Here is a 21,650-nt window from a genome sequence, read left to right as displayed (position 1 = left end):
GATAAAAAGTCAGAGAACATGTGTTGGTATGCTCAGCTGAGAATCTTCTTCATTTGCAAGTTGATGATGGGCAGATGGAGGCAGTTGTGTCAACATTCCTTTCCATCCTAGCAATGAATCAGACTTCAAGCCATTGTCACATTAAAAATTGGATGATTTTCGGGGGGACTGAGCCTACAGCCGGTCTAGCCACTCTGTGAGGCTTTACACAGTGGCTATTTGACCTAAATGCTAACATCAGCATGCTAACATGCTCACAATGACAATAATAACACAGCGATGTGTAGCCAGTATAATGTTTACCATGTTCAAATGTAGCATGCTAGAATGCTAATTACGAGAAAACTGATGGCTGAGGCTGATGGGACTGCCATTTTCATTTTGCAGGTACATGATCATAAATAAAAGTTTAGTTTAGATGAAAAGTTAGAAGAACAACAGAGTATTACAATTCAGCCTGTGGAGATTATGAATTTGTAAACCAAATTTAATGGCAATCCATTAAGTTTTTCCACTCAAATCTACAAATATAAACTTTAAGGTGACCCAAGACGTATTTAGACATTTCAATAAGAACCCCCCCCGAAAAAGTCAGGCTCATAGTGATGCTAGACGGAAAGTCAGAGGATCACCAAAGATATCAGGGTTAATCCTCTAATGAACATGAATGTCTTTACAACATTGCATGGCCATCCATCTAATAGTCGTTAAGGCATTTCAGTCTAGACCAAAGTGGTGAACCAACCTTGCCATCCCTTGAGCTATGCTGCTAGCGTAGCTAAAAAGACAACAAATGTTTTGCTGTCGAAATGTGGAAATTGTTAATTAAATTGTCTGATCAAAGAAAAGCAGTCCATGTTGGGCAAACCTTTCAATAGTTTTTATCTTTTTAGAATTATCTATAAAAGTCAGCTAACCATCCATTCGTTATTACCATCAAGACAAGGCGACAAAAGTGGAATGTTAATTAGACTCAACTTCTTCAGTCCTGAAAAATCTTAATACAACTTATTCTATAGCATTAATTACACATATTCAGTAAGTAACACCATGTCAAAAGTTTGGAATCAAAAACAGTCACTTCACGCTCTGGTTCCAATTAACCATCATATGACCTATCCATCCATCCTTATATCCATCCATTCGTCCTCCTTCATTGCCCTGTGGCCCAGTCCTGCCATACCCCTCTTCTCCCCGTAAAGAGAGGACACTAATGCAGCGCGTGATTAACTCCTTAGCACAGAGTTTCCACTGTTTTTTCCCCCATGAAAGGAGCTCTTGTCCCCCCCATCCTAAAAGAGCCAAAGTAACAGTTCCCTGGTTCCCTGGGGCTCTTTGAAGAGCCGCTTGACTGAATGACTCTGGAGGACTCCTGCCTTGTCCCAAGGACTCGACAGCCCAGTAGCACAAAGTCACAAGAAAGGTTCAAATATCAATGAGTACTCAAATCAATCTGTGCGAAGAATACAATAAGAGATTTATGCAGTGTATTACCTAATACATCCCTTTCCCCCATATTGTTGTTGTAGTTGATTGTACGCTGGAATAAGACACTGGGAGAAAATACCAAGAATAGGTCATGCCCCCATGAGAATGAAGGGGGTCTTGGTGATTAGCATATGATGACTGTCACTCTAAATCAATTAAGTGAGGACGGATTTTTAAGCTCTGGTTTGACTAGCTACATGTATTGCTTTTTTATTCCAAAGAAGTAAATGAGGACACATCAATTTAATGACCATACACAAATGGAAATCAAAGTTGCTAAAAACAAACCACAACAGACAAAATATACCTTACAGTTGGTAACGTTTTGCAGCTTTTCAGGCCCTCTTTACAAAAATGCACTGTAAGCCTATAAAAACAGGCACGGGCCAGTCAGATAAAAATTGCAACTTCATAATAACATAATGTTATGGATTTAAGTATATGCAATTGTTTCAACAGTGGTATCATAGTAGTATTGTACAATCCTTTCTGAATTACTTATTTTTCATGGGAGGCAATAATAACAACTGTAGGGAACAATAAGGTTACAGATTTCCTGTGCAGCTATTAATGCCATATAATTACACTCTGCGTCATGCAGTTAAGTGTTACACAAACAATAACATCAACAGAGAACAATTACAAAGCCAATGTAAACTTTACAGGAGGAGAGTATTCATACTGCAGGTTTGCTTCAGAGCCAAAAATAAGCAACATACCAAAAAAAAGCAAATACAACATGAAAGCCAGTTCATTGACACCAAGGAAAACAGAAGAACTAAAAAGGTCATATAAGCACAGCTTACAAAGATAATAAAAAGTACACAATGTATACAAGTAGGAAATGTTGAAAAAATAACCAAAGAAATGTGTTGTACCTTGAAAAAAACAAATAAAACCAAGACAATTTTCAAATTACCTGTGAATGTAAAATATTCTTCAGCCCAAAACAGGGCAATAGCACATTGCATATATACTTTGTTGGACATAGCTCATGTTTTGAGTGCTATTTTCAAAAAGCTATCCACCAATAACTGAAATAAAGAGGTTTTCATTTTGAGAAACAGTTAAAGTATTCCTCCCCACCACGTTTTTTGGTTTACTTATTATGTGAAACAACATTTAGGCAAACATAGCTTCTTTTGCTTAAACTGATCAACAGTTGAGGCACATTTTAACACTTGAGGCATGGTACCATTTAGCCTTATAGTCTTACCCTAAAACAATGAAATTAAAGCACCCTATTACTACAGCATTCATCCACTAGTTTTAGAAAATATAATCCTTTAGGGAAAAACATCTTTGAGAGTTTTTATTTATTTTATTTTTTTCACAAGACCCTGATGGCATAAACAAATGAATGAGAATAGCTCTAATGGCATTATTGACCTAGTTTCTCGACTAAACTGAAAGCGCAAATAAAGACACATGGCAGTCTCTTTCTGTAGTCTGATCTGTTGAGAATGCTACGAACAGCCACTACTTTAACAAAACTATCTATTCCATCTACAGGGAGGTTATTGTCCTGTAGTATATTTTCTTGAATACAGCATAGGGGAACTACAGATGTTGCTGTATTACAGAGGAAGAAAGTGAGTTTAAAGTGATTTATAAGCATGACATCAAGCGAGGACATAGGATGGCTTGGGATTTCATTTTTGGTTTAGTGGTTTAACTGACTGAATAAAACGTACAGTAAGAGCACATTATGGTCATTTGGTTTTAGCAGAAGTATGAAAGAGGTTTTAAACAGCCTTTTTTTACAAAAAGATCAAAGAGCTTGTTTGGGTTTCAACAAACCATGTCTGACAGAGTTGGACAAAAGAGAGTTAAGACTTAAATCCAAAAATCTAACATTTCTTTAGAGAAGAGCCTTGAAACCAAACGCTAAAGTCAGTGAGCAATTAAAGGTGACTCACAAGCAAAGAAGCCAAACTAAGTCCTAAATGTAGCATAACTTGTATACTGTGGGGTGTCAACCTTGTTGATTAAAGAGAAGCTTCCAAATAACGCTGTATATCAACCTGAAAGTCCTAATTCTAGTAGCAAAGCAGAGGAGGAAAATAAAAAGGTGCTTTCTTTGTCTCCAATAAATCACACTGAAACTATAAAAGTGATGCTCTTCATTGACAATTAAGGAGACCCTCATTTGCAAAGAATAGCCTTGACATCAAGAATGAGGATTATATCTAATTTAGGGTGGCTTCAGGTATAAAGCTGTATTTGAGCATGTTGGTCCTTAGAAATGAGAAAAAAACAACAAAACAAACAACAAATAGCTTGCAATCCTCAGGGGATCTAATTCTCTTCTTATTTTAAGTACCTTTAGTACCTTTGGAGAGCGTACATAAAAAATAGATATTTTTTTCTGACACCTGCATAGCAAATTACAGTTATGCAACCTCAAAAGCAATCCATGTATAAATATAGTGGTGGACATACTGCTGATGAATAGAGATGAATGAACTATGGATTATGTCTGTGCACCACTGTTCTCACAGTTGTGTCTGGCTTAGCCACAGGTTGTGGTGTGAGATTGATACATAGTTGTTATACAAAAAAGGACTCTTGAAATGAAATACAATGGTGTATAGAGGTCATTATAATATAACTCACCAATATGACTCAACTGCGCCCTTCCGTTTAAAAGCATTTCTCACTCTTTACTGGTCCTGGAGTCACAGCACACTCACACAGAAAAAAATGTTAAAATTCCTTGATTGAAAAACTATGTGGTTCACCTTCCAACAAATCCATTTTAGTCTCTTTGAAATTCCTCACAAACTTCAGCCATTTGTCTTTAAAAACACTTATTTAACTACCTGTGGTGGCATAATGGCTGTCTTTTGCTGGGGTGATTTGTTTTCTGATGTATCCAAAGTACCCTCCTTGCCTTTCTTCCTGGGTGGCTTTTTTATGGGAGTCTTCTTTGGTGTCTGGTCCAACGTTGAGTCCCCTGCCCTTGAGCCGTTCAAGTCCTGCTTCTCCGGGCTCTTGGCGTCAGGGGTCCCAAGGTCGGTGCTGACGGGTGCCACCATCTTCTGGAGGCTGCTCGAGGTAGGCAGCAGGGGCTTGTTGGAGCCCTGCTGGCTCAATCCACCGGAAGGGGTCCTCTTGGCTTTCTGCGGAGGTGTTGGCTTCTCCCGGTGTCCCTTGGGTGTGGAAAGACCATTGGTCTTCGTCAGACCTGTGCCCTCGTTCCTGTTGATGCTTTGGGTTTTCTCCTTAAGTTGAGCAGCCAGGAGCGTGGCAGCCTCAGAGTTCATATGAGGGTGAATGACCTTGGGGCTCTTGGGTGCATCCTTGGGGGTCTCCTTTGGACTATCAGCATTCTTCTTCTCAGATGAGGAACTGTGGAAGCTACTTATCTTCTTCAGGGCATTCTGAACCACACCATTAATGTGCTCCATGTGACTGGGACTGCTGTGCTCGTCCCCAGACTTCTTACCTCGCAGAGGCTTTTGTTTGCTGGGGGAGCCATTGACTTCTGCCTCCTTCCCCTCCTGTTTCTTCTGTTGCTCACGGCTCTTCTCTTTCATTTTCTGCCGCTCGTCGCTCTTGGCTGAGCCATCGCTGGAGCTCCTCTTTTTCTCCTTTGGCACTGCAAGTGCCTTCATTCCTCCCTGTCCCTGCTGCTCTAGCTGGGGAGACCCTGTAGTATTTCCATGTATCCACGATACCTTGGGCTTAGTGGATGGGTCTGGTGGTCGAGGTTTGGGCTTGCCAGGGGATGGTGGTGGCTTTCCATTGCGCTTAGCCTCTGGTGTAGGAGTGCCATCCCCATCCTTGGCACTGCCATCGTCCTCCTTGGACTGCTTGGAGAGGCGGGCGATGCGAGCGTAGACGGCTGCAGTAGTGGACTCGGAGCCACTTGTGGAGCCTTCACTATCAGAGGACTTGAGCAGGGGCTGCTCATTGCCATCTGGTTTTGCGACACTGGTGTCTTTCAGGGAGGTGTACTCCCCTGCATCCTCCTCATTAAGGATAGCTTCTGGCCTCTCTGTTGCTGGGCTGGGACTGCGCTTCTCTTTGCTTTCGTTCACAGATTCTGTGGATCATTGGAAGATGGCATTAGTTTAGCATTAATAAGAATCTATTCAATATTCAAAATTCACATTGATCAAGTAAAGTGAGATTATGTGACGTATGATTGAACACATTCCTCTCACAAATGTAAAGTTTAATTCATAAGCTAAAACTAACCTTGGCTTCAATGCTAATAATGGTAACTTTCAATACAGTAGATATTGCTTGTGTGACTGATATTACTATGGCAGTTCGCCAACATGATTCCCTACTTGTGCTACTATTACACTGTTTTAGATTTTACCATTACCCTGTCATTGCCACTTGTAGTCACAGTGGACGGTGTATATTAATAAAATAAGTTTAATATTTCATTTTGTGGTGTTTTTCCTCATTTGAATCAAAGGTTTTACAGATATGTATATGTATGCTATGCAGATTGTATAGTCCTTAGAGGCAAATAGTTTTTTTGTGATTTTAAGCTATATAAATAAAATTGAGAATACAACACAATAATTCAAAAATGTTACATTGTCAATAATAAAGTGGAAATCAAATGGCAAGGAGACTTCTTCCAACCAGAAAAGCACTAACACATGTTATTATATCTACCAGTTAATTTGCTATTTTGTATACACATACTTGAGACTGGAGCAGCTCCAATGCAACAGATCCTATCGGTGCAACTCTAATTTGAAAACCCTTCACAATGTTTCCAGTAATTATTTTGTGCCCAAGTTTAAAATCAGCTGTTTCAAAGTCCTTGAACCATTCATGGGGAGAATGAGAACTGAATCAAACTACTAAGGGAGCCCTAGAAATCCATCAATCACACGACACACAAAAATCCCCAAACAAAACCTGACTAGCAGACTTCCATTATAGAAACTGATGAACGGGTGTTTTCCACCCAACTTCAAGGAGTTAGTCACTGTTTGGATTTGTGCCATATGCTGACTTGACCATTCCATTTCCTGTTTATACTCTCCTTGTTCTGGAAGCAAAATCTGGACCTAGATGGCATATGATATAGAAATTATCTCTGTAATGAGATTTACAGAAGTGGGTGAGTCACTGCACAACCACACTCGGGATCTTGACTTCTCCAGAAATGTGTGTCTATCAGCACTTGTGTGTATGTGAAAAGGCTCCTACATGCCGAAGACAAATCATGTATTTATGTGCGTGATTCCAGATAACTAAACAGTTTATTTATTCATACGATGACTCACCTTCATTGGGCACACAGTAAACTGGCCCCTCATCTCCGCTCTCAAAGGAAGAAAAGGACTCCTGGGACGACCAGGAGGAGGGGGAGGGCTGCTCGACCACTGAAGGAGGCTCGATGAAGCTGCAGTTGAAGGTGTTCTCTGGGTCATGGTGGGCTACTGAGAACAGAAAACAAACGCAAAAGCCAAAAGGTCAGCCAGAGGGTATTATACCGTGTTACAAGAACAACAGTCTGTTCTCACTCACTCTCACAACTGCTGCAGAGTTGTAGAAAATGTTGGTTTAAGTTAGTCTGTGGAAAAACTGTGTTTTATTAGTTTTGCATGAGAGTTAACAAAGGCTCCAATATTATGGAAAGTGAACGTAGATATTTTCATGTATAACCCTTTAAGTATTTTTATATTTTGATGCCAAAACACAGCATTCTGACCATCACACAAGACAGAAATTCTCAATCAACCCAAGACTATGCATTGTTTTAGGTGGGTCAGCAGCTCCTTGTTGTGTTGTTGAATCAAGAGATATATTAGCCCTTTAAAAGATTACCACATAAAGCTAATAAGGTGCAGATATTATATAGATACCAAATAAATGAATACATTTATGCATTAAGAAGTATGTGATTTATTACTCTATTGTTATTTTCTCAATCTACTGGATGCTAGTATATACATTGTAAATAAAGCAAAATAGCTTGAAAAATAAGTATTCCTTTTTAATGGGATGGTTCAGCATTTTGGGAAATATACCTCTTTCTGAGATGAGAAGACCGACACCAGTCTCATCTTATTAATTACAAAGTTAAAAAGAATATGCTTAGCTGAGCATAAATGCTGGAAACAAGGGGAAACAGGTAGTCTGTACACCTTCTAGCTGTAATTGAGAATCAGAATAAAACTACAGTATAATATTGTTGCAATGTTAATGTCATGATATTTTTTATTGTAGTTTTTTTTTTTAGTATTTGGGTATTGAGCAAAATGAGCCACATGGTTCTTTAGTCATCTTTCACTGAATCCTCTCCCTCAACGATATGTAGGTCGAGTCATGTTTCCCTCTTACTGATATGTAGGTCGAGTCATGTTTCTCTCTCACAGTCGCCCCCACCCCCTCTCTCTCAATCCTCTTCCTTCCTTCCCTTCAGACGCTGCAGCATTCTGCTGACCCTTCAGTCTCAGGACAGCTGTGGTTTCTGAGGGATACTTGCGGTTGATCTTCCCATCTGGCGTGAACAGTGCAGTTTTGGCCTAAACTGTATTGGGCGTTAACTCGACGTGACCGACCACATCAGATGCTCTTGTTTACATGCCCGATGACACATGGGTCCATCCGCTAGTTTAGACCTTAGATAAACCTTGCATGGAAGAAATCCCCTAACTGTACCAGGACCCTGGCCAGGAACAAATCCTAGCTCCTTAGCTGTGGTTGTTTGACTGTTACTAAAAAGATGGGCTACTTTAAGAGATCTACGGCCGGATTTTTGCAGACTTGGTGACTTGTAGAAGCACTATCAGATGAAAAACTGCATTTGCTTTGTACTTTATCTGTAAAATCAGGGCAGAATCAGAAGCCTATGTCACTCAGATTTCACACAGCTTGGTTTTAATTCTCACTACAGCTTGTTAGTGTCTGATATGCATGAACTTTTGAAATGCAACAAAACAAGAAAATCTTGACCTTAATAACAATCAAATACATATGCAGATGATCTGTTTAGACGTTCCTCTCACCATAAAGTGTAAACTAAACACGTCTCGTTTGCCTCCCTTGTCCATTCATCTGCCTCACATCATGTGCCTTTCTGGTGTGCTTTTATTGCTTTCAACTGCTTTCAACATTTTCTCAAACAACAACCAGATTTAGTCATGGTTAAATCAAAGGTGGGTGGGTCATGCGAGAGGATGAGAGGATGCGTGTGTGTTCCACATAATTTCTTTTGTACTGACATGTTTGTACAAAGCAATTTTTAACAACCCTGATTTGTTTTTTCTTTGAGGAAGTTTTTAGTTTTCCAAATTATAAATTATAGATTTTTACTGCCTGTTACTACCTCAGATAGAAGATCTGTTTTAAAGTTATGTTTGCATGTTAAGAAATAGCACTCATCAGATAAATCTGTATTGCTACATTGATCTAAAACCTTATGTTCTGTAAAAATATGTTTTTAGATTTTTTTCCAAAACAAGTCATCTTAACCTCTGACCTACATGTTTGAGTTTGGGAGTCTAAAGTCTTTGTGTAACACATAGGGTGGATAATGTCAACACAGGTGCAACATGTCTACAATAAGCAAGTACAGATGTGAGTTAAAATGGGGAAACAAAGACCGAGAATGACAAGCGTTTCAATATGTATGTAGAAGAGACCATTCAAGGGCACCCATGTACTGTATGTGGCTATTCAAGGGTATCCTGTTTACCAGAATAATGCCAAACTGCTCTCCCAACAGGTGTAGTTAATGTTGGACTTTTGTGGCTACAAAACTAACTCCAAGTCTAACATGGCCCTACTATTCTGAGTGGATTAACTGTAAAAAAGAAATCAGCTTTGCGTGGATGTGGTAGATGAATAACAATATATATATTGTATACAGAACCAAGCAAAACAATTATCCATAGGTGTGGATAAAAAATATTTTCCACAAATGCAATGACAGGAATAAATAAATGAAAAAAGACAGAGTCTTCACTTCTGCCCTTGTTCTTTACTGTGCAGCAGCAGCAGGCAGATGGATGTAGATTGTAGGAATGTAGAGCAGCTAACCTATGCAAAGACTTCAGTTAAGTTACTCAACAAGCAAAACACATGGGAATTTGTGACATTACTTGTATGCAGTGATGAACAACTGCTGCCCTTGAAAGCTCTGCAATCTGGCCCTCCAGACTGTGGGTCTAGTGGGCCAGATTGTTCTGCAGACTGGACGCCACTGTGATCCCTCCCTACATAGAGGCCAATGCACAACGGGGCATTATTGACACATCCCAGCTGCAGAGCTCCAGCGCCACCACAGTTGCTCAGTGAAGGGGTGGGTGAGTGAGGGGTGTGAGGTAGTCTAAATGGACAAGTAGGTTCAAATGCCTGATCTAGCCTGGGAAATCTGGGCATAGAATGGGGATATTATGTGCCAACAATAAGAAGAAACTATATGTTTCACCTTGAAATAGCATATGTCAGGGTTACAGGACTGCATGCAGTCTAAAACAAATACACTACACTGAGTGACAGCCAACATGGCCAACTCAGATCCTATTAACCAGTCACTGACCACATTTATTTACAAATATTTGTAAAATGAACTGATAAAGTTAAGTTAAACTGTAGCAGAAGCTTGTTGGTTCTCACTAAAAGGCAAGCAGCCCATTTCCCCTTTGTTTCATCTTTATTAATGAACTTAAGAGTGACTTTATAGTGTGAGAAGGTTTTTTTTTTAGGCAGCTCACAACTGCACAAATGTGAAGTTGAGACCTGCTGCAAACACACTTGTATTCCCAGCCACATTTTCCGGGATAAATAAAGATGAAAAAAGCAGGTGGTGCTGCTCTCAGTCCTCACTGATGGGAAAGCATTTGGACACAGAAGATGCAAGGAATGCCGGACAGACGTGTATCTGTAGGGCGTGGAGTAAATATACTTAGAATGGAATGCCAAACTACAAGCAAACATTCTTAGTTTTTGCCAAGAAGCGAATAAGTGACAGTGTGTTCATGTAGCTAATTCTCTGAGGCTAACTATGCTAACAGAAGAGTAAATGTTGTCTTCCTTCCCTACTTCTCCCCGTTCCTTTTTCATTTTGTCTTGCCACATCTGTTGCCATTGACCCTGGTGTGGATAAATCACAGTTCTGACACGGGCTGGGGTAAATTTGACCACTTCCTGTTTCCAGCCCCATTGGGCCCCCTCTGGAATGTGTGTGTGTGCAGGACTGTGTAGCCCCAGTCAGAGTTTGAGTTTCCAAATGTTGGCAGACCACACTTCTGTGGGTAGCCCAACAGAAAGCAGAGTAGCAACAATTTGGATAGGACAAACCAGGAAGGACAAGAGAGGCTAGTCGTAATAGGTTTGACTGGGTATTGAGGTCTGTTCTTAAATTTGATTGTTACATGGTAGTCTTATTTGTTGTCTGAAAATGTAGAAATCTAAACTGTAAAAACCTAAACATTGATTGTTGTTCATTTGCTTGCAGTGCAAACACATGTCTTAATGTAAAAATGTGAAATTGATTATTTGTTTTAAAGGCATTTGACTAGGATTATGTTGCAGTTTATGCCTCAGGGACTGGCACATTGCTTCATGGTCAAGCTCTTCACAAACAAGCATATCAATGTCCCAAACCGTGATGACAAAGGCAACTCTGTCCCAGTGTTGTATTTTGAGGCATAATACAGACAGATTCTAGCTTAAATAATCAGCTGGATAGCCGAGGAGGCACATGCTGCTCAGACATCGAGAAACCAGGTCATCATGTTTTAACTCTTTCAGAGCCCCATTAAAGAATCAAATTACATTGTTTTATAATAATGCTTAAGCTGAAACTGCTGTACAGAAAATGTAATATATATATGCACATATATGTATATTTTCATTATAAATAACTTGACAATAAATTGATTATGAAAATTGTTGTACATTCTGTCAATAGACAAATTAATGAATTGACTAACTGCTTTAGCACTAGTGCAAATGTCTTCCTTATAGTCTGTCAGTGTAGTTAGCTTAACATTATTAATCTTCTACTTCAATTAATAAATTACAACATTAGCACAGTTAGAGAAATAGACTCCATGTCTCGAAAATATTGAAAATCCCATACAAAAATGTGTGAGGCACACATAAATATTGATGTTCTGATGCAGTACATGAAAATTAAACATTGACCCTGCAACTGCAAGAATAATTATTTGTATAGTGATCATATATATTATTATATAGTGAAATCCCTAATAGGCAAAATGACTTCCACAAACGTGAATCTTTATATTTGTTCTACGTTTTAAAATTGTTTATGAACCTTGAAGAAAAACAGCCATGTTAAATTCCGTGTTGTGGGGATTAAAATATCAGCATATCTCTTCTGTCTACAATAAAAAAAGGTCACAGACAGATCTGTCACAGACCACGAGACCTCCACATGGAGCAGCAGTGCTGCAGCGTCCACCCAAACAGTACAGCCTTTGATAGCACGTCACTCACCACCACCCCGGGCCCCCCGACAACCACTGGCCTTCTTTTAATAACACAGCCTCCTCTTCAGCCCAAGAAAAAATTTCTTGGGGAAGAAGATGATGGAAACGAGTAAAGAAAATGGGAAAAAAAAGCCCCAGTTTAGGGTTGTAATAATATGAACACATGGCATTTTAGAGTGCCAAGAATAATAAGGGGCTCTAAAACCAGTGCATTCCTTTCAAATGAAACCCCATACTCGCCTGGCAGCCACCATACACTTTTCAACCCTATTCATCATCTAAAAGGCAGACTAAGGTAGCACTGAAGGAAAATGCTCACCCTGACTGCCATTCACTGCTGTTATTGTCTCTGTTGTGTTAAGATGAAGAGATCAAAGCAGCGATAACCTGTAAAACCAGTTTTTATAATATCCGACACCTGGTATGTTAAAATCTGAATATCATTACATTAAGACCTAATTATGCATTGACAGTTAATGAAGCTAAGAGTGATGCCACTTTAGCAGACTGTGTTGTACAAAGCCCCAGAGAGGTTGATTACGTACAGCAGCCGCTGGCAGCACTGCGGTGGAATATGAGACTTACCGACTACTTTGGGCAGTTTCTGTCGCCTCAGTGGAATACGGGGAAGTTTAGTGCTGATGCGGCTGAATCGTCCACACAGGATCCGCTTGGCTTTTTTGCTGTTGGTAGAGATGTCTTGGTTAGGACTGAAAAGGGATGACGCCATGGAAATCCAAATGAATCATTCAAAAGAGGCATATTAAACCTGGCCCTGTGCCTCTTTTGAGAACTCAGGGGCTGCTCACATTGCTACTCACACTGTAATGTCAACATATAAAAATACTTAAAATACAATTTATATGCATTTATTCATTTAACAACCTTGTACCTGGGAGAGAGAGTAAAAAGAAAATATTTTCATAACCAGGGCAAGCCTCCTAGTAGGATCGTGAAGGTGAAGACACCTATCTGTCACTCACTTGTGGTTGTCTTTGTGTCGACAGAGGCAGCAGCAGCACAGCAGCGAGAGCAGGACAATCAGTAAAAATGAGACCAGGGTTCCAGCCGCAATCACACCCATCCGCTGGTTGGGCTCTGAAAGAAGAGATGCAGGGAATTCTGGGTGTGCCACATTGCCACATTGGCACAGCAAAACTCTGTATGCTAATTTCCACAACCCTCTCTCTCTGTCATCACTAACACTAGACACCTTGGCATATGGCAACTTATTAGGATTTATACATTCAAATGACTTCAGAAGACGGCTTAGTTAGCTGTATAATCTTTATTAATATGACCGTTAGCTTCGATAATAACGATAAAGCGAGGTGTTGCATTAACAATTGATTTTGAATCTCTGCTTGACATGAAGCATCTCTGGGGAAATGAGATTGCAACAGGCTGAAATTTACTCCAAATAATTCACTATTAATCTTATCTCCCTCAAGACATGGGACCACTTACCCTTTCATTGCTGATTTCCTGCAAGCGACTCCCCCCCCCACCTCCTCTTTACTACACGCCCCTCACCATAACTCAGCGTTGATTTATTAGCACCCCTCTTCAAGTGGGACACACCCCAAAGATAATAAGTGCTGTATTGCATAAGTATGGATGGCATTTGGAGCTTGCAAGGGCAGATGACACCAGAAGAGAATCAAACCATCAGTTAAGGAGTAAGTAGAGGTGGCCCTCTGGTCTTTACACTGTCACATAAGGCTGAGATGGATGGTTGGGCAGTCTGGGCATGACATGTTGTCATTGCTCTGTGCTTACAGCTGGATAAAGAACAGAAAATTGTTTGTGTGTAAAGTAAAAGTGACAAGGTCTTATGATATCAATGACCAATCTGCCGCTGCTGATAATGTCCACTGTCCACAATGGCCAAAAATCTCTCCTACCTTTGTGTCTTATACAACATATTCTCCCTGCCTGCCTCCAATGATCTCCTCTTTCCAAACAGTCCACTTTTCTCTCCCTCTGTCTCCCTTCCAAGTTCTATTTTTCTCTTATATTTTCTCCATCCCCCTCTTTATTTCTTCCTTCCTTCCTCTCCCTCCCTCTCTCTCTCTCTCTCTCTCTCTCTCTCTCTCTCTCTCTCTCTCACACTCTATCTCTCTCTCTTCCTCTTTCTCTCTCTGGCTGGACAGGAACAGAGCCAACAAACACAGCCATAAAAAGGACACCGGTCTGGGTCTGGAAACACTATCAAGGCCTCGCTATGTTAACTCTCCCACTACACACACTGACCTGAATAGATGTGTTTGTTGGTACTCAGTGTGTACAGCCAACTATTAGACATTTAATACATGGGCTGCACTAGTGGCATCTGGCTCTTTGAATAAACAGTTCAGAGAGTTGGTATTATTTCTGTTTTTTGTCTCTGAAAGGGTACATTATTTAGAGAAAACATTAGTTTCTGCTGCTGTTCAAACAAAAACCCTTTAAAAAATCATAACCACAAAGAATGTGTTTGCTCTTAAAAAAAGAGAGATTTCCTTACGGAGATAGCAAGCACCAGACACAGGATCACAGTTCTTGTCATGGCAAGAGCAAGTCTGGTTGCAGTTCACTCCATACTGGCCAGGCTGACAGGTCATATTGCAGCTTGAGTACAGAAAAAAGACAAAAACAACATCTGTTTAATGTTCATTCCAAGTGACAGATGTATGAAATAGGACAAAGAAAGAGAGAAAATGATAAATGGGATCAGTTCTTTCTTTCAGGCAAAAGTTTTCCTGTGATGGAAATTTGTAGGAATTTCAGTTTTCTATTCCAAGAGTGTTCTTTATCAGTATCTGTAAAAATATGCCTCAAAACACAAGCTCGCTCATTCAGTTCCCAAGATATATAAATATATGACAAAAGTAATATGAAAGCCTGTGTACTATAAAACTGCTGAAGGCATAAACATGAGTTTTTGGGGGTATGAGGTGTCTTATGACTTACTAGGTGCCATAAAACCCCGGGTCACACAGGCACTCTCCCGTGACAACATGACAGATGCCATTAAAACAGTGACTGCAGTTGTTCTCACAATTCTCGCCATATGTGCCATTGGGGCAGCGCACCTCGCACCTATCACACACAAAAGGAATGCCATGATTACAGTCATTTTCAAGCTTAGCAGTGTGAGTCATAGACATTATCACAGTGTGGAAAATGTTATTACAGTAGCTACTAGTTAAAGGCTCTGCCATTATGTTTTTAACTTTTAAAATTATAAAGCTCTGCGGGAAAAATGATCTGACTGAACAACAAAATATGAACATTGCATGTTTCTTCTACACATTTCTACGCTGGACTGTATGTATTTTCTTACCTGTCTCCAATCCAGCCAGGGTTACAGTGAGAGCACTTGCCATGAATGGGGTCGCAGTGGTGACCATCTTTGCAGGTGGGACACACTTCCTGGCAGTTTTCGCCAAAGAAGCCTTTGGAGCAGAGCTGGTCACACCGCGTCCCATTCCAGCCTCTGTCACAGGTGATGCAGCGTCCCTCTGTCACCTTACAGGGCTGCTGGCCCTTGCAGTGCCCACACCTGTGGTCAGCCGAGCAAAGCAGAAAAAATAATTCTCTTTCATCTTGTTCACACAAAAATGTCCCCATTTCATCTAAATGGAGTGAAGCTGTTAAAGGATCTGAAACATGATAAAAAATATTGTATATGCTTTAAATTGTTGCTCTAACGATCCATGTAAAGAGGGAAATAAACAACATTTAACTCTAACTTTGCTCTTTCTGGTTTTTCAGCAACTGTATCGTGTGAGAACAGCACAGTCCATGGAAGGTAAAGCACTTAACCTAAATTGCTTTTACATGTTGGCTGATGATTATGGGATAATGTGAATACCAAATCCCAAATCTCACTTTATTATTGCTCCATTAAGTAACATGTTCCGATATTTTAAGGGTTATCAGCTGCAGCATATATCAAATCTTATTTCCTATCAAAACCACAAAACCGCACCACAATATGGATCAGACAAGGAAACTGAACATTAGACGTCTGTAAAACTGCATGTTTCTTTGGTTTTTGAAGTGAAAATGTTTGCTCCTTGCCAAGATCTTTCCCCCACCTGTTCCTGCAGTTTTGACCGTAGAAGCCGGCAGGACATGGTTCCCTGCAGAACTTCCCACGGTAGCCTGGTGTGCAGGTACATGAACCGTCTGCCTGATTGCACTTGCCGTGGATGCATTGGCAGTATCGTTCGCACCGTTGGCCCCACAGCCTCTCCCGGCACTGGCAGCGTCCCGTGAACTGGTCACATGGTGAATTGTTACAGTTACACTGGATTGCACAGTTCCTCCCTGTCCAACCAGGATTGCACAAGCATCGCCCCGTCATGGCATCGCAGATGGAGTTGATGCTGCAGTAGCAGTTGTTGTTGCACTGGGGACCCCAGACGCCAGGGTGACATGTGCATTTGCCCGTCTCTTGGTCACACTTGCCCTTTTGGCATAAGCAAGCATTCTCACAGTTAGGTCCCCAACGATTGTGGTTGCAGGTACACTCACCGGTCAAGTCATCGCACTGGCCATTGGGGTAACAATTACATTTCCCCTTGCAGTCAGGGCCCCAGAACTGGGCAGGGCACTCTGTTAAAAGACAGTGCAGTTATCAGGAAATGGGGAATATTCTTCTGACTTGTCAAATATATTTAAACATGAATAAGAGTGTACAAGTGCTTCTGTGAGGCTGTACTTAGGCATAGCTGTTTGTAACATAATCACAACGGCAATGCTAACATTCTGATGTTTTGCAGGAACAGTGTCACCATCTTTACAACACCTGCCAATTTGCACAAAACACAACATAAGGCTATGGCTGATGGGAATGCAGTTATTGAGAAAATAAAAATTTTGACCTGATAGTGATGCTAAATGAAAAGGGATCACCTTATTTGTCCTGAGAGGAATATGAATGTCTTTTCCAAATGTTATGGCAATGTCAACCTGCTAATGGCTAAGTCACAGGATCACCAAAGTCATTAGGATTCATCCCCTGGACTCCATGGATATCAGTACCAATGAAGGTTGAGATATTTCAACTAGAGCAAAGTGGTGGACCAACCGACCTACTTCAAGTGCAGTAAACTGTAGTTTTAGATTTTTAATGAGAGCTTTGTATTTTACAGGTGAAATATTTTCAATTAATTTGACTATTAAACACCATTGTCAAAAGGTAGTAATGATGATAGTAAATGAAAAAAATCCCTTACTAGTGTCACAGCTAGCTCCAAAGTATCCATGACGACAGCGACATTCATTCGGCCTGACACACACCTCATTTTCCTTGCAGGTGAAGTTGCCTTCACAGAGAGCTTGGGTGAACAAGAATAGGCCACATTATTCAACGGGCTTGCACAATGAGCTATATGATATGTACTGATATATGTAAGCACTCTGTGTGGTACATACGTGTCAGGCATTCATCCCCTAGCTGCCCCCATCCACTGCAGCACAAAAATCCTGATGATCTGGAAAAGAGTTTATGAAGTTTAGAATGAGAGGGGAATGATGAAGAACCTGGCTAAAATACAGTGAAACAAACACATATCAAAGTAGCAGCATCCAACATCCAACTCATGCCTCTTTGATCTCATCTTATTGATGTGGCTGATGCCAAATCAAACGTATGCAGGGCATTGTACATGACGCATATGCTTAGCACATGCATGTATAATTATCTGAATGGGGTCATTCCCATCTGTACACAGTACATACACTCCTTAAAGTCCTTAACCCCTGAATCTGCATAGTTGATAAGGTTCTTTACATCTCCCAAGCCTCTGGGAACTGAAGGAGGAATGTGAATATTCAGAGAGTATATTTTGCAGCCAAGTTTAAAGTCCTGTCAGGAAAGGACGGATGCGTCTCCTCTTCCTCCCACGCCTGTGACCTCTGTGGGGCCCCTGCAACACGTCAGCTTCCCCTTAACTGTTTGAAGATGGCAGTTTGCTTTCAGTCAGTGAGCAGGGAGCAATGCTGCTTTTTATCCTGCCAAAATAGGCGCGTGGTAGAGATCACAGGTCGAACCTCTGTATGATTTCACTTGTTATGAAAGGAAGATTAAATTTTTTTATTTAAATTAGCCTTTCTGGATTCAATGTTTCTGAAACTGTGCTGCTCCATATTTTGGTGTTCCAGTCAACATGTACGGATGTTGATCTGTAAAACACCTCCAATCCATGTCAGCGTTCAAGAAGAAAGGCTGCATTCAATGTTGAGCAGAACTGATTTGGTGTACAGCTGCACTCCTGTTTGCCTTTCATTATTACATAAATAATGTACCAACTACCTTTGCCAAGGACTTCAATAGCTGCTCTTTCATGGATTCAAAAATAATTTTTTTGGAATCAGTGCTGAAAGCATCGCATTCAAGTTAGAGGAAATAAGGACATAATGGGCATGATGGGAAAAACAAATGACTGGTGAGTTCACTACAATGAATGCCGGAAGGAGGGCAAAATGTCAAACTTGTAGAGCAGTGGAGGCCAGTGCTATATATATATCAGACTTCATAAAGCAGTTCAGTCTTGCTCTAAGAACTTTCATTTTCACTTATTTAGTTTCCGTTCTCATCTGTCCCAAAGTCTGTAAAGGAAATTATGTAACAAGAAACAAGAGATAGGCCTACTTAAGCAAACTACAAGCACATGATTTCTTATCACACATCTTTTACAGCATAGTGGAGAGCGAGCCCTGAACTACATTTCAAAGACATCAATTCAACAAGCTTGGATGCTGCAGTCAACAATTGTGGTCTGGGATATCCACAGGCCCAGCTATATCCTAGAGGTCATAAAGAAATGCTTTTTGGATATCTTAACCTTTTAGAGGGGGCTCTTTAGATGTGGATTCCTCGAATATAATTGTATCACTTTTTGAAATATCAACTGTAAATAAAAAAAAATATTCCTTTAAACTATTTAAAAACTTCCTCAAACTCACCAAGAAGTTAATTTTAAAACGTGAATCGCAATGTTATCAAACGGTGCCACGAATGCTGTGAAGGCCAGTAAGAGCGCCCCCTATAGAGCAATATAATAACTCCTGTTCCAGATGTACACATCTGTATAGCTGCTTACTTCAGTGGACTCCGCCTCCTGTTATACAGCAGACAGGGAACACGGTATAAGTAGAAAAGACATTTCAAAGTGAGATACTATGTCGAATATCACAGTCTAAATAAGATTCATTGATGTAAAAGTAAATGAAAAGTTTAGAGAGTGAAGTTAATGGTTGATTTCATAGTCAACAACGACTATTTCATTTTAATGAGAACCGCTATTCGCGCGTAAGGCCAACACAGCAAACCAATGCCCATTTTATCAAGTTATTAAAGTCTTGTCCTCTGTTTAAACCCAGTTACTCTTCAAGCACATGTAAAATATTTGAGGAATGAGATATACCACTTACGTTCAATGCAATCAGACTACTAAAAGTAAAATAAAAAAGCTCACGAGGAAAACGCGCAAACAAATTGATTTGCATTCACAAATAATACACAAATAGTAGACAAAATCCTATTTTCTTTGGCACTGATGCTTACCCAGGCGCTTTGCATACATTCTTGCCTTTAGGGTTGAGGTCTTGGCTGAAACTGGAGCAAAACAAGAGACAAACCACCGCAACAACAGCGAAAGAGTTCTTCACTTCCATTGTACAGGCAACAGCATCCTTCTAGACGCCGTTTTTACTCCGCATTTCCCTTCTCCAAAAGTGATGATTGATGGCTTTTCACTGGGATTTAAACAGTTCACTTTGTTTTAAGCGCATACTGAAGACCTGTCTGCATAAATATCAAATCCAAAAGCAAAAAAAAGTGATTAAAAAACTTCTGCCACCACCTACGCCATCGAGAAACTCAGCAGCGGAAAAGTGACCAGAGACAGCAATCCCAACTGAACAGCTAAAAAAAAAAAAGTCATAAAACCGAAACTTCTCGCAAATCACAGTATTCTTGGTAAACGTTGTTTTCCTGCAGTGCGCCGTTTATTCCATCAAAAAAGGAGGCCATCATTCATAGTTGATGAGTCCAGACTCATAATGGAATAAAAACAACTTTTTGTCCAACATAATGTCCTCAACGCATCTGGAAACGTGTAGATCGATGATAATCTTGACAAAAGATTACGGCAAATTAGCTGCCTTTCGCTTTTTCCTCTTGGAGGACAAGCGCTTAATCCGTAACTTTTGTCCGCTCTTGCGCTCCCAGGAGTGGCAGGAGGGAAATGCTATGGAAAGCCAAGCAGTTCAAATATACATGACTTTCAACGTGTTGTTAGCGGGTTCATTCTTCACAGGTTGAGGAAGTGTTGACAACACTTAAACAAGACCTTGACAATGTGTGATCCCAGGCATCAATTTAATATAATTCTAGGCCACTTGTCAAGTTTATACAGGTGAGTGTCTTAAATTTCCGCTGGCTGCCAAGGACTAAGGTTAAAGCAGGGGGGTTAGGGGTCACCTACCACTAGTTAACATGTTCTGGATCCTCCTATTTCTTTGTCATTTACTTCCTTTTTTACGTATATAACATTTTTGGATTGCAGGTTTATGACTTAAATTGCCCCCTTTTGCACCACTAATGTACAGAGCCCCTAAAGGGACATAGGAAAAAAAAATAAATAAATGAAACGTTTCTAGTGCGCACTAGATACTATCTTGTGAGCACTAGATACAGATCTAGTGCGCACTAGAGGATCGCGTGTTGTGGCGAATCAACACATGGCTCATTGAATATTAAAATTTGCCATGTGTTGATAGTTCACCACACACACACATTTTAAGCCAATAAGTGTTAAGCTAACAAGGTAATGTGTCAAAAGGCGGACCGTTTTTGTTATTTTCTCAAAAGGAGGACAAATGAAGGTCCGGCTGCAGGACAGGGCATTTAAATGCGGACTGTAACAAAAAAGGTTACAGATTAATTTACATTTATTTGTTAGTTACAGACAAATTAGTTTAATACTCATTTGAATATTAAAATTAGCCATGTGTTGATTCGCCACAACACGGGATCTAGTGCGCACTATATAGGGGCTCCATACCCTTTAGGGGCTCCGTACTAATGCCTTTTATGGGTAAACAAACCTATTCGTTAATACATAGCTTAAAAACCATTAATCAATTCAGCATTTTAATTTAATTTAGAGCTATAACCATCAGGGCGCATACTTGACTATACTCTTTATTAAGATGAAATGGGTAAATAATGACAGGCAGGTTGAATGTCTAGATTTTAGCTAGGTGCTTAGTGCAAAAATTTAAGATACAAGCTATAGTCTAACAAATACTTTCAATATGTTGAAATATTAAACATTCAATTCAATTCTAAATACTTTTTTAATTACAGTCCCAGCGTTTTCTTCAGCTAACGTTTTCCCTACTGTACTTACCTGACTGTTATATTGTGCATTGCTATTGTCATACTCTGTTGCACAGATAGTATAATATTGGAATAACATTTATTTATTTATGATGATATTGATTGGATTTCAACTTTTACCATAACAGATAATCAGCCATTAACCATTGCAGATTTCTGTAAGAATTGCATTATTTGGTGATTGGATAGCGAGCTCTCCTGTTCTTGAAAATGTTCAGAAACCCCAATGACCATACATTTTCGAAACTTTAGGAAATCAAATACCAATCAACTGTTGTTGATGTGACAATAAATGATTGAATCTTAATATGTACAGGATACACAAC

At 40.1% G+C, this 21,650-nt stretch overlaps 1 protein-coding gene across 1 annotated transcript; it reads right to left on the bottom strand.

The window, feature by feature from the left end:
• Positions 1-1,658: 1,658 nt before the first annotated feature.
• scarf2 (scavenger receptor class F, member 2) lies at positions 1,659-20,177 on the bottom strand. The gene is made up of 11 exons (XM_051422808.1): positions 19,486-20,177; positions 17,352-17,410; positions 17,153-17,254; positions 16,010-16,529; positions 15,253-15,471; positions 14,880-15,008; positions 14,434-14,537; positions 12,911-13,025; positions 12,513-12,610; positions 6,747-6,902; positions 1,659-5,536 (listed from the first exon to the last, which is right to left on the bottom strand). Exons 1-11 carry the CDS (start codon positions 19,593-19,595, stop codon positions 4,299-4,301), a joined length of 2,850 nt encoding a protein of 949 aa, XP_051278768.1. The 5' UTR covers positions 19,596-20,177; the 3' UTR covers positions 1,659-4,298.
• Positions 20,178-21,650: the final 1,473 nt, after the last annotated feature.

This window comes from Dicentrarchus labrax, unplaced genomic scaffold, assembly GCF_905237075.1.
Source record: "Dicentrarchus labrax unplaced genomic scaffold, dlabrax2021, whole genome shotgun sequence".
NCBI classification, from domain to species: Eukaryota; Metazoa; Chordata; class Actinopteri; family Moronidae; genus Dicentrarchus; species Dicentrarchus labrax.
This window is presented reverse-complemented; position numbering and strand designations above follow the sequence as displayed.

What these genes read in the sequence shown, in the direction of transcription:
- scarf2 (XM_051422808.1), bottom strand. Translation starts at nt 19,595, where the DNA reads ATGGAAGTGAAGAACTCTTTCGCTGTTGTTGCGGTGGTTTGTCTCTTG. An exon ending in TGGAGCTAGCTGTGACACTA is followed by an intron (nt 16,530 to 17,152) that starts GTAAGGGATTTT and finishes GTCTTTTAACAG; the next exon opens with AGTGCCCTGCCCAGTTCTGG. An exon ending in GGTCAAAACTGCAGGAACAG is followed by an intron (nt 15,472 to 16,009) that starts GTGGGGGAAAGA and finishes GGCTGACCACAG; the next exon opens with GTGTGGGCACTGCAAGGGCC.